At 58.0% G+C, this 13,201-nt stretch overlaps 1 protein-coding gene across 1 annotated transcript; it reads left to right on the forward strand.

Annotated features, from left to right (window-relative positions):
• Positions 1-461: 461 nt before the first annotated feature.
• Positions 462-8,157, forward strand: LOC119041565 (aquaporin-6). The gene is given in 10 exon segments (XM_053661433.1): positions 462-665; positions 1,258-1,295; positions 5,522-5,672; positions 5,741-5,789; positions 5,792-5,844; positions 5,846-6,103; positions 6,835-6,978; positions 7,241-7,271; positions 7,274-7,302; positions 7,924-8,157. Coding segments are annotated over 10 exon segments (1,191 nt in total).
• Positions 8,158-13,201: the final 5,044 nt, after the last annotated feature.

A 13,201-nucleotide genomic window follows, 5' to 3' on the forward strand; every position in this document is an offset into this window, starting at 1 on the left:
TCCCAGTCAGGGCACATGCCTGGGTTGTGGGCCAGGTCCCCAGGAGGGGGCGTGCGAGAGTCAACTGATTAATGTTTTCTTCTTTTTCTACCTCCCTTCCCCTTTGTGAAAATGAATAAATAAAATATTTAAAATACTTTTTAAAAAAAAGAAAAGAAAAGAAACCAGCCTGTGCACATCTGGGACCCTGGCCACACCCTAGCTCGGGGCCTCTGCTCTCCCTAGAGCGCTTGAGCCTTAGCTCCAGGTTTTTTAGGTTTCGGGGAACCTCCCCGAAGTCTTAGGTTCTCCCCAGAAGAGGAAAGGCCGCAGAGGGCGGGGGCGGGGCGGGGAGGCGGTCAGGAGATGGAGAAGAGGTGGGAGAGTCTGTACAATCTGCTGGCAAGGATCGGTCCCAGGGGCTGGCGGTGAGGGCGGCAGAGTTCGCAGCCCTCCTCCACACTTGAGTCTAGTATCTGTGAATGGGTGCTGCCATCTCCCTGCGCTGCACTACCCTGCCCGCCTCCATCAGCGTGCAGTTAACACCAAAAGGCAGTATAGGCATGAAGAAGCCGTCCCCCACCCGCAAGTGCCAGCTCGGACCAGCAGGGGGAGACCTGGTCCACCGAATACAAACTGCTGCGTTTCTCCGCAAGAATCTTGGATCTGGGCTCGAGCCCGATGGGGTGTGGGGGTGGAGGACACGGGGAATCTCTCAGGCCTGGGTCCTCTGGGCCAGCAGGAAGCAGCTACTCTCAGTTCACCCTCACCCCACTATCCGAGACTGGGTGCCGAAGAGAGGAGATCCCTTTCCCACTCAGTCTCCACAAGACTCAGGTGCAGGCACAGCCATGACTAGGAGGCCGGCCTCTCCCCTCAGCCTAGCAACTTGCATTCCTTTCTCTGACAGGTGAGCCCGTGGAGGACAGACCATTAGGGGTGGGTGGGCGCCCAGTTCGAGGAAGTTCCTGGCCCGCCGAGAGGGCCAGGGTCCAACTAGGGCTTTGGACGGACACGTTGCGGCGGTGTGGCCATCAGAGGGCGCTGTGCTCCCTGGTGGCTGACCCTCTGGGCGCGGCTAGGTCCCGGCTCACCGAGACCCGCCCCCCCTCCGCAACCCGTGCACACAGGAGCACGCACTCCAGCCTCTCGCAACCACACTGACCCGTGCGTTGCAGCTAGGGGCTGCGTCTTCTCCGCATGGGCTGCTCGCTCCGCGCCTGTGGCAGCCACATCAACTCCCCGCCCCCCCCCCCCCCCGCCCATTCTCTCTCACAGGACTGCCGGGGGCCTGTGTTCCATGTGTTCTCGGAGAGGTGCGTGTGTGTCACAGCCAAGCACACGTGCCCAGGCACCCCGCTTGCCCTCTGCTCCACCTTGAGATGGGACCCAGGAAGGAGAGCCTTGATTCTCCTCTAGGAAGCTTCGTCCTCCTCCCCGCCCCTCTGCCCAGGAGCTACCGGTTTTCACCCCATAGGAAGATGGACATGGTGACAGGGTAGAGAGATGCGGGAGGACTGGGAGTAAGACAGAGAATGGACAGAAGGCCGGCTGTCTACATGGATGGCCAGGAGGGGTCGCTGGAGGGTCAGCTCTCTCAGCCCCTCCCTGACTCAGTTCCTTCCCTATCCGGTTCGGATGAGGTCACACTGCTCACCTGTCACAGTTTGTGGGGATCGGTGAGATAATTCGAGGGAAGCTACCTTGAATTCTTCCCTTCCTGTCATGTTTTTAATGTCCCTCTTCTCTCCCCATACCTTTCTCGTTCTCCGCCCCCCCCTCCTCTCCCCCAAGCCCCCAGTCCTCAGTCAGAGCTCACTTTGCTCCTTGGGCAAGCAGGCAAGTACGTGCACGTGCGTGCAAACGTACACACCTTCCCACAGAGGCGCCCACCTCAGCAGCCCAGGGGCCCAGAGACAGGCCTCTGGGAGGTTAAGAGCCCACAGCTGCCTGACAGGCTGCTGTAGGCAGCCAGGTGTAGGGCCTTTACAAAAGTCCTGTGAACATGAATGACCTCAAAGCGTGACACACGAGCTCAAAACTGGCTGGACCTGGTAAGGTGCTGGTTGGAACTGGAAGAAGCCCTGGCCAATGCCTGGCTGGCCTCAGGGTGGTGGTGGTGGACGAACCTTGTCCCAGGCCAGGCAAGGCCCCAGGAGTCCCTGCTCTAGGCCAGCTGGAAACAAGAGCTGCTACCACGCCTAATGCTCTGAGCCTCCAGTGGCCAGAGTAGGGGCCACAGGTGCTACTTGTCCTGGACCCTTCCCACCCCAGCCTGGTCCTCATTGGACCGGTCTTCATAGCTGTCTCATTGGAGAGGGGACACAAGTGGCAATTTTAATGACCAACATTTTCTGACTCAGAGACATCCTCCTAGGTATTAGCACCTTTACTCCTAACGACACATGGAGAGGTGGGAATTTTAATCTCCATTTTATAAGGGGGAACTGAAGTCACAGAAGTTAAGCGCTGGTCAGGGTACAGTGTACACGGCAATGTTCAAATGCTTTCACTTGTATTGTCTTATCAAAGGTCTCAACAGATAGGCCTTCATATTGTTTGGTGCCTGGTATACAGGCAAAGAACCTGGGGCTCGGTGAGCTGCAGGGACTGGTGAGTGCCTGTCCCCACTCCTCGGTGGCTCTGTCCAAGGGGAGGGAAGAAGAGAGATGCCCTTGTGGTTCCTTGGAACAGCCCCTAGGCAGAAAACCCACCGGGGCAGGGAGAAGTGTCACCCACGCTGGCCATTCCTTCATTGCTTCAGAGTTTATTGACAGAATCCTCTAAGCCAGGAAAGCACACGAGTCTGCACTGGAACAGTGGAGGCAGGAGGAAGCTGAAGCCAGAAGTCGCCACTGGCTTTGCTCAAGCCCAGCTTCTCCATGCAGCTTGCCCTGGTTCTGCTGGAAAGGAAAATCAGGGCAGGCTTCACGGAGGAATTGGGTTTGAACAAAGTCTTAAAAAAAGAGACAAAGACGAAAGGCATTCCAAATTCATGGTCTCTCCACTATTCTGAGATTACCAGGCATGTTATAAAGAAGCCAGGAGAGGGAGAAGGGCAAACCACAGATGAGCCTGGGAATGGCCAAGAGCACCGGGAGGGACCCCTGACTCAACACAAGAGAAGGGCTGCCTCTTCCTTGGGAGTGCAGGGAAGCTGGTTAAGGCACCGGCGGCCTCTGGGGAGTTCGTGGCTGGGGAGGAAGGGTGGGAAGAAGTACTGCCTGCTAGCTTGGCTTTCCGGGTGAGACAGGAGGCAAGTCGGCAGAAAGCCAGAGAGAGTCGGGTACTTGAAGAGAGTGGGGAAGGTTTGAAGTAGGCCCTGGGAGAACAGGGAGAGAGCCGCCTGGTGAGGGCGTGAGGACTGCTGATGAGCTGCGACCCCTGCTGAGGCCATGGGCTGTGGGCTGGTCGCAGCTGGCAAGGGCCTCCAGCAGCGCTCAGCAGCGCAGATGGCAGGCAGAGGGGTGTGAGGAGAGTGAGAATGGGGAGATGCAGGTGTAGGGGGGAGTTAGAGAGGAGAGGGAGCCAGGACAGCGGGGCGCGGAGGTGCGATGCCAGGGCGTCGGGCTGGAGAAGGGAGGGTGAAGCCGGGATGGCCAGGAGAGGAGAAAGGGAATGGAGGAGGGATTTCACTCTGGCTGAGATGGGGGAAGCTGGGGGGGGGGGGGGAGGCAGAGCCCATGCTCAGAGCTGGGGCGTTCAGTGGAAGATTCCAGAGGGCCCGGTTCTGGGTGAGGGTGATAGAAGGCCTTAAGAATAGCCAGCTGAAGGAAAGCAGAGATGAAAGTCACCTGCCTCCAGGAGCTCAAGAAACTTTTATTCACTTGTTTGTTCGACAGTTACTTATCGAGCACCTACTATGACTAATCTCTGTGCAAGACACTACGTGTGGGGATGAGCAGAACTTGTCTCCTGCCCTCTCAGAGGCTCGCCGGGCCACTGGGGAGACACACTGGCACCGGGTCAATACCCTAGGATGACTGCAGGGGTCAAAAATGCCCAGGTCTGGGGGTGGGCACGGGGAAGGCCTCACCCAGGAAAGGAGGAGAGGACGTTGAAGCTGAGACTCAGGGGTGGGTTAGGGAGTTACTCAAGCAAAGGAAAGGGGAAGGGCTCTCCAAGGAGAAGAGAGCATCCTCAAAGGAGAGACCAGCTTGGAGTGTGTCGGAACCACTGGCCGTTTGGTGAGGCCACAGGGTAAAGAGCAAGGCAAGGCGTGGGGAGAGGTGAGGTGGAGGAGCAGACCCCAGAGGGCCTTGGAGGCTGCACGGAGCTCACGCAGGGGACAGAGGCTTTGAAGGGATTTTAGCAGAGAAGCAACAGGATCAGATTTGCATTTTAGAAAGATCACTGGGGCTGCAGTGTGGATAATTGATTGGAACAGAGCAAGGGAGCAGAGAGAGAGAGAGAATGGTTAAAGGCTGCAGGGCAGCAGGGGTGGCAAAAAGAGAGCAAAGTCAAGAAATATTTATGACTGAGAACCAGCAGGACTTGATGCCTTTAGTGGATGGGGCAGGAGGGGGAGGAGGGTCAAAGATGCTTCCCAGGTGCCTCCAGCTGAGCTGGCGGAAACAGGAGTGCGTTTGGGGGCTGGGAGGGGGGGAAGACCTCGTTTTGAGACAAGGTTACACTTGAGGGGCCCGAAGACAACCAGGGGACATCCCCCAGGCAGGTAGATATGGCCAGGGGTGAGGTCCTGGCACACGGATGTGGTTAAGAGGTGAAGACCATATTATTTTAACCGCTCAGCAGATTCTTCTCAGGGGAGAACACCTTTGCTTGTGTAAATGCCTTCATGTGCTGCTGGGGGAGAAGGGCTGAGCCTAGGGCAGCAATACGACGGCTGGGCTGCCCTGCGTGAAACGCCCTGTGTGAGACGCGTGAGGGGCTGTTCTGGCCCCTGAGGAGGAGAGCAGAGAGTGTGGGGAAGGGGCTGGGGCCGAGGGGGAGAGTGAGGGAAGCAGACAGAAGCGGGGGCACGGCAGAGGTCCCACTGTCGCATGTCCTGGTCGGCTGTGGAGTACGCCCTCCTTCCCTCTGCCCCCTCTGCGCCCCCACAGGCCCACGTCCTTAGTAACTCTATTCACATCGCTTCCCAGGAGTGGGGTTTCAGGGGAAGTGGAGGAGGGAGCTTCGTTTCCCACCTGGGGTTACGGGGTGCGGACAGTGTGAGGCCATCTGGGGGCAGAGCCCGTAGGCAGAGGGGCCAGGAGATCAGGACACCCCCCCTTATCTTACCCCTTGTGTCGCCAGAATGCGCCGGACCCTCTGAAGCAGGCCTTGGACTTGGGTGCCTGAGCGAGCTTGCACCATCTAAGCTGACATCGGGGACGCGGGACCCCTGGGACCCCGGGACCCCTGGGACTCCGTGCCCTGGGGCTGGGCCTTCAACACAGTGGAGCCTGCCCAGCTCACGGACCTCCCGGGAGGTTCCAGTTCAGGGCCCCGAGACGGCCCCTCCCCCAGCTGTCGGGTGAGCTCAGGGTGGAGCAGGCAAGCGCCACCCCTCGTGCCACCTCCAAACTTTCCTCTCACCCAGACACACAAACCCCGCCAGCCCGCCCAGCGCGGTCCTGGGGCAGCAGTGCAGCGGAGGGGCTGCAGGTGGGAGCCAGCAAAGCCTGTCCACAGTGGGACAGCCGGAGCAGGCCGGGGCCTGGCCGGAGCAGGCCGGGGCCTGGACACCAGAGGTGGGGGGCGGGGCAGAGGCCCTGGGAGCAGAGGAGGAGGCAGCCAAGACACGGGGACCTAGACGCAGTGGAGTCAGGTGCTGGGGCCCCTGCTCTGGACGGCCATCAGCAAGGCGCTGTTGCCGCGTTCCTGGCCACCGGGCCGTATGTGTTCTTTGGTGTGGGTTCCGTCCGCTCTGCCCTGGTCGCTGGCATTTCCCTCTGTGCTGCAGATCGCCATCACCTTCAACCTGGTCACGCAGGTCACCTGGAAGTCCAGCAGGGCCCATGTCAACCCTGCGGTGACGCGGGCTTACCTTGTGGGCTCCCAAATCTCTCTGCCCCGTGCTGTGGCCTATGTGGCTGCCCAGCTGGTAGGGGCCATTGTGGGGGCTGCTCTGCTTTACAGGGTCACACCAGGGGACATCCGAGAGACCCTTGGGGTCAATGAGGTAGGTACAGGGAGAGGCTCCTGGCGGGGCCAGGGGAAGTGTCTGAAACAGGTATAATTGTGTAATTGTGGCAGGCCACCATGCTGCGGGAGAGGGGCAGAGGGTGCCCTCTCGGCACGTGCTTCACACCTGCTCCGTGCTGGGCCCGGGCCCAGGGGAATCGGACTGTGTGTGGGTTTAGTGCAGGTGGGGCAGGCATGGGGCTGTGGTCCACAGAACAGATGGGGCAGGCCACACTAAGGGGCAAGGGTTGGAGGAGGACCAGGGAGGGTGGGGCTGGGGGTGGTGGCAGGGACCCTGCATCTTCCTCCTCAAGGCCCCCGTGTCCTCCCCCTGCCCAGGAACTCTCAGGCCTGTTTCACCGCCACCAGAGTCCCCTGGTCAGCTGTGTTCCACCTACTCCCCCACATCTCTTCCTTCCACTCCCACCCAGGTCTCGCCCCAGGCACCTTGTAAACACTCACTTCTGCTTCTCTGCACCTCCCTTTTCCTACCAGTTTTGAGCCTCTGCCACCCCCCAAATCACTGGCCCCAACCAACCGTTGGGGGGGACCCTACTTTGGCCAGGATTAAGTGTCCCGGGCTGACCTGAACCCACTGCACAGTCCTCAAGTCCTGGGACCAGCATTGTGAGGTGTCCCCACTTACGGCAAGGAATGAGGTGGGGGTGGGGGCCGGGTCACCACCCTCTGGCAGAAAGCCGGGGACCCCAGTGTAGCCCTCTCTCTCAGACCCGCAGCAGCGTCTCAACTGGCCAGGCGGTGGCAGTGGAGCTGGTTCTGACCCTGCAGATGGTGCTCTGTGTCCTGGCGTCCACCTCCAGCTCCCCGGCCACCATGATTGGGGTCTCTGTGGCATTGGGCCACCTCATTGGAGTAAGGGGCAAAGGGACACCATCTATGTGCACACACAGCCCCCTCCCTGGAGGGGCTGCAGGGGCCCCGAAGGCCAGGAAATGTCCCTCCCGGAGGCCCTCATGCCTTGGGGCCGAGGCTATGCCCCGCGCTCCAGGCCCAGGACATGGTGCTGCAGAGGCCGAGGCTGGAACTGGGGCTCTGAGCCAAGACGGTGGGGACTATCCCCACCCAGGCCTTAAGCCTCTTCACACCCCGAACCCACCATCCCTCCACTCCCCAGATCTACTTCACTGGCCGTTCCATGAACCCAGCCTGCTCCTTGGGAAGTTTGAAGTCCACTGGGTGAGACCCTCTGCTTGCAGCCACGGGAGGGGAGGGGGCCCGAGTAGGGCTGTAGGGACTGTGGCTTTCAGCAGCAGCAGGCACACAGGTCTCCCTGCTGCAGACCATCTTGACCCCCAGTGTAGGTTTCCCCAAACTCAGAAGACCAGGGCAGGCGTCCTGGCCCTACTTCCTCTTTCTGCAGCTCCAATAGCCCAGGTATCAGGGGCGAGAAACAGGCCAGGGCAGGAGCCACAGCCCCAGGCCTCAAGTCCTGGCTGTTTCCTTATTCACTTTCTCCAGCTGGGCCAATTTCCAAACTGGATAAAGAAAAAGACAAACAAATAAACACACACGCCCACAAAGACAGGAACAGCACCAGCCAGGGCTCCTGACTGGAACAGGGGAGGTGAGAGGGGGGAGGAAGGCAGGGAGGAGTGGTGAGGAGACAGTGCCGCCCCGCCCGGTAGGAGGCAAGACCCCCTCACCCGCAGGGACTCTGGGGGAGGGGCAGCACTGCTGCTTCGCAAACTCGCCACCTCTAGACAGCTCAAGGGCTCCTGGGCGACCAAGGCAACACTGGGCAAGCAGGCAGGGCTCCCAAAACTCACAAGCCGGGTCCCCACTTTTCTGCCGCCTCAGATCTTCTGGGTGGGGCCCCTGACAGGGGCTGTCCTGGCCTTGCTGATCTACAACTTCGTCCTGTTCCCTGACACCAAGACTCTGGCCCAGCAACTGGCCATCCTCACAGGCACCGCAGAGGTGGGGAAAGTGGTGGAGGTGCAGCCCCGGAAAAAGGAATCCCAGTTCAGCAGACACCCAAGTGCAGTGTGTGTCGGAAAATATGGAACTTGGCCCCAGCTCTCAGGCCTCTGACAGGAGCTCTGTGCGTGCGCAGCACGATGGCGTGACCCAAGTTCAAGTTTTCTGAGGGGGTGGGGAGGTGGTTAAAGGTGTGTAGGGAGGTCTGGCCTCTTGTCCTCAGGACGCCAACCCCTCTCCCAGACATCACATTTCTAGGTAGAATGTGGGGAGCAGATCTGTTCAGTTTCCTCCTCCTCCACCTCTCAGTGGGACAGCAGAGGGAGGAAGGGGAATTCATGGTTACTCTCCCCTTCTCTCATCCATCTGGACTCCAGATCCCCACATCCTGGGGAAAAACGGAATCGGAGCCCAGAGAGCCAGTCTGCTTAGAAGCCGCAGGCTAAAGGGATCTCAGGGAACCCTAAACCCTCACCCCACCCTTGGGGAGGAGGGGCCAGACTTCCCAAGACTCCGAGTCCCTCAGAAGCATGTCTCCACTCTTGGGTGTGGTTTTGGGGGCTATGGCTTCCCCCTCAGACTGGGGTCTTCCTGAGGACAGAGATTAACCTCCAATAGATGTTCACCCCCACTGCCTCCCCAGAATGCTCAGGAGGAGCTGACACAGAGAAGCTTTTCTCGGGTTAGCAGCGGGGCAGGCTCTTGGCAAGGAAGGTTTGAGCCAGATGGGCCTTTTCCAGGGCAAGCTCTTCTGGGTGCTTGCCTGTCTGCCACCCCGCAGTCCCCTTCACAGGGACGATTCTGACAGGGGACAGCCCCAGCCCAGCTTTTGGCCCATGACCTGGGCCAAAGAAGCTGTCCCTAGCCTCATTCTCAGATCCGCAGGGACTCCCCCCAAAAAGCTGTAGGAACGACCCAGGAAACCAGGACTTTCAGTGCAGTGCCTCTGAGGACTGCTGGAGTCTCAGCTGATCCATCAGTATTTGCTGGCTGCACTAATCGCCCCACCTATGACTTGGGGGCCTGTCTGGATCCCGGCTTCCCCAGCTGTTAAATGGGCACAAGCCTCCCCCAGAGACTGCTGTGAAAACAAATGAGAAGTTGGAAAATATTTTTGGAAGTTAAAATGTTAGAAAAATAAAGCCAATAAATGATGATTATTGTTGCTATTACTGTAATTATTGGGTTTGAATACAATTGCTGTTGGTAACGGGAGGGAAGAAGGGAGAGAGGGAAATGATTGAGAGGGAGGCAGAGAGGAGGTTTTTCTCATTTCATCTGCTCCTGTTACAGGGGCCCTGCCTCCTTCTCTGCTGGGTGTACTGACCTGGGAGCTTTTTTGTGTGGGATGAGTGTATGCGGAGCTTTGCGGGGAAGGAGGGGGAGTTGGGGGAGGGACCCTGGAATGAAGAGGCAAGCCAATAAAAGTCAGTTCTCTCATCTCTATGGCGCCCATCACCATGGTATTCTGAGATGCAGCAACCAAGTTCATAAAATAGACGGGTCCTCTTCCACAATGTCTCCAAAGGGGCTGGGGGGTGGGGGAGGGGCTGCCAAAATCTTCCAAGGGCTGGGTGGCAGGGCCCAGCCTGTGGCCAGGGCAGTAAGTAGGCCCCGGTACTGGCGGCCACAGCACCACGCTCCGTGTTCTGTGACATTGTCAGCACAGAGTACTACTCACATCTCTCCAAGCCGGGCCGCACTCATCCATCTTCACAATCTCTCAGAGCCCAGGGCTTCTTATGCCCTTTCATGAGCAGGGACAGCTGGGGGCAGGGTGTGTGTGTGTGTGTGTGTGTGTGTGTGTGTGTGTGTAGAATGGGATTAACTTGCTAAAGGTCACCCAGCTCAGTTCCACAGCCCCCTAAGGTCTCCCCAGCTCCCAGCTTAGAATTTTCCAAAATAGCGCTCCAGGGGGACTTACACAAGCTATAGCCAGGGATGGAAGGTGGCAGGAACTAGAAGGATGAGGAGGGCAAGGGGTGGGGAGGCCTCTGAGCTCCCAGACAAATGATCTCTGCATCCCCAGAGCCGAACACACACTGGGTGCTCGGTAAGTCTGATGAATGAGTGACTGAGGCTGGGTGGCTGGGAGGGAGGGGAAGTAGTAATTGATCAAGAGGAGAATTCGGTAGTTACATCTGCAAATGAGCCAAGATGACAGCAGCTAAGAGCCGGTGCTTGCTGGCAGGGGTAGCTAGGAAGAGGACACAGTCACTCTTGAGCCCCCACCCCTACTCCAGAGCCAACTGTGTAACCTCTGTCCCAGGAGCTTCGGGCCAAAATGGTCAGAGCGATGGCCTGAAGGGTAAGGGAGAGTGAGGGGGCTACTTTCACAAATGGCAGTTCTGTGAAGCTGTGCCCTCAGAATAGCCTGGAGCAAGCTTTGTGAGGAGTGAGGAAGTAGGTTAGAATCCGAAGAGCATCCAAAGTTAGACAAGAACGTGTAACCAAAGGTGAGCTTCTCCTCCTCCGCGGCCCTTTCGAAGGACAGCCGGCCATCTGTCTGGATGAGGGAAAGGCTGGCCTCTGGGAAGCCCAGGCTCAGCAGCAGTTCCAGCGGGGGCAGCAGGCTTCACATCCACAGCCCCTGGGCTTGGGTGGGAGGTGAGGAGCGCCGGTGGGGCAGAGACCCAACCAGGCAGACCCTTGGTGTGCCTCCCTTCCTCCCATTTGTCAGGGGAAGTTTTTAATTAATGGTGTGTAATCTGATCTGGCCCTTCTCCCTGCTGAGTGCTGCCTTCAATCAGCAGAGCCATCTGCAATTGCAATTCATAATTCTCCCCAAAGGGAGGGGGACTCCTGACGGGTGCCTTGGTGATTAATACAATTAGCCTTTTATGTTGATGATTGTCTTAGCAGGACAGATGATGCCAGCGCAGGGCCCAGGCTGGCACTTCCCCATTGGTTGGCAGGAAGCCCCTCTCCTCTTCCCACCCCCCGCTGCTACTGGGGTGTAAAGAGGACAGGTCTAATTTGGGACCACATGGTAGAAGGGGGAGAGCCCACGAAAGGCCAGGTTCTGGGACACATTTGGGCTCCTCAGACTGAGGGTAACCCAGAGACTTATTCTCCAAAGAAAATAATTTTGGCCTAAAGGATTCTGTAGACCAAGGTTAAAAGGAGAAGACTACATGAAGGTGGGCCAGGGGGCGCAGGGGCTTAAATGCAGGCCCAGGCCCTTACAGCTGTGTGCACTTACGGATCCTGAGTCTCACATTCCTCATCTGGAAATGGGGTCTGTCCCTAAGAGGGCTAGAAGGACTACGTGGAGTGCATGTGTCGCGCGTCACGCCTGGCACCGAACCAGGTCACGATCAGCAGCAGCAGGTTCTACGCCCTTGCAGTGGACTGCCATTCCCTCTGCCAATGAGTGTGGCCGTCTGCCCTGTGGTTTCTAATGCTGCCCAGCTACTAGTAAAAAAGGGGTCACTTACTCCTGGTATCCCAGGCTTCGCTGGAGCAAAGAAGAGTGTGAATATGAGAGTTGGAAGAGGAGGATCAGAGGCAAGAGGAGTCAAGAATCAAACCCAAAAGTGAGAAATGAGGACCTTAGAACAGAGAAGTGGGGCACTAGTGTGATGGGGTTGGGGGAGACTCAGGGAATGAGGGTAAGGAGGCTTGTAGGGGGGTGGGTAGAAAGGGGTGAAAAGAATTAGGGCTTGGAGCATCTGGAATTTCACACAACAGCTAAGGAAACAAAAAGGAGCGGTCATCATTGTAACTCAGGGTGTAAGAGGCAGCGCAGACCAGAATCTGTGATGTCCGAGCTACAAAGGGGTCAAGTGACCTGGAACAAGGCGACCCCTTCCTTGGGGTTTCAATGGAAGAATGGGCTGGGTCAGCAGAGGGGAACACCTCAGTCCCTCCGGGCCCCCAGCGCTGCTCTCCAAGATCTGGAGCGGCAGAAGAGCGCTCCTCTATCACGAGAGATGTTAACCTCGGCCAGTGCCAGGCCCGGCAGCAGCAGTGTCAGGGGGAAGACGGGGACCAGGGAGGTGAAGGGCTGATCAAGATGAGGCATCAGGGGCCAAGCTACAGCCACTCGGGCAGCTGGGGCAGGGGGTCCACACAGCCAAGATCTGTGATTGAGGCTCAGGAAGCGCCGGCTACACTACGCATAGTCACATATTTAGCAAAAGCTGCGGAGAGAAGGCATAATTTGTGAAGGCTGATTATGAGGGTGGGGAGTCCAACGGTACTAATTAATATGGAGCAGTTAATGGGCAGAAAAGGAGCGCATGAAAAACTGTTTCAGAGTTTTAAGTCAGATAAAGGGGCAGTTGTTGCCAGAGGCAGAGGCGGAGACCAACAAGCCGCCCCCCCCCAACCCCCCGGGCAGATATAACAGGCCCGGCCAGCCAGTCAAAGGAGAGGCCAGGTCCTGACAGAGGCCAGTGTCTGGTTAGGGCACCCAGGCTGGAGGCCCGTCCTTAGCCTGGAATGGGCTTCCGGTGTCTCTAGCTGCCCTGCTCCTCCTGAGGGCCAGCTTTATGTCTCACTTTCCAGGCTCTCTTAAGCCTCCAGCTCCCTCCCTCCTCTGAGCTCCCGCAGCCTTTAGCACCTATGTCCAGAGTTATTTGAACACCTTTCTCTTCCAAACAGGAAGACCTTCTTAAACAAAATGTTTAGTCTACTTCTCACCTCAGGGCAATAGCTTCCTTAACCTTGTCCTTTCCTCATAGGTCCCCAAACCATGGCCTCCCAGTTTCCAGGGAGGAAAAGCCCTCCCTGCTATTGTGGATTTGGTGAGCAAATTGGACAGAAGATTGCAATAAGCACTGCCAAGCCCCTGCCCAGAGTGTCTAAGGCTTCTAACCTCTTTCGAGGTAAAGCACCCTGAGTGCTTCGGTCCTAGACTGGGATTTCAGAACTCCTGGCCTCACCGATGACCAGTGGCTTTCCCCCCTTGTCTGACTCAGGGCCACAGGTAGTGGCGTGGGGGTCATGACCGGGACAGATGTTGATCCTGTCCTACAGGACATGCTCCGTGCCCGGTGCCCCATGTCCTGGACCTGCGCTTCCCCTTCCCTACACTTCAGCTTCCCTCGGACCTGAGGGAACTCCCGGCGCTAACGTCCCCACAGCTAAGACACAGGTCCCTGGCCTCCATATGTGACCTAGCCAACAGCCGATCTCCCACAAACAGCTGACACTT

This window comes from Artibeus jamaicensis, unplaced genomic scaffold (genome assembly GCF_021234435.1).
Source record: "Artibeus jamaicensis isolate MK-2021 breed Jamaican fruit bat unplaced genomic scaffold, CSHL_Jam_final contig_233, whole genome shotgun sequence".
In the NCBI taxonomy this organism is placed as follows: Eukaryota; Metazoa; Chordata; class Mammalia; order Chiroptera; family Phyllostomidae; genus Artibeus; species Artibeus jamaicensis.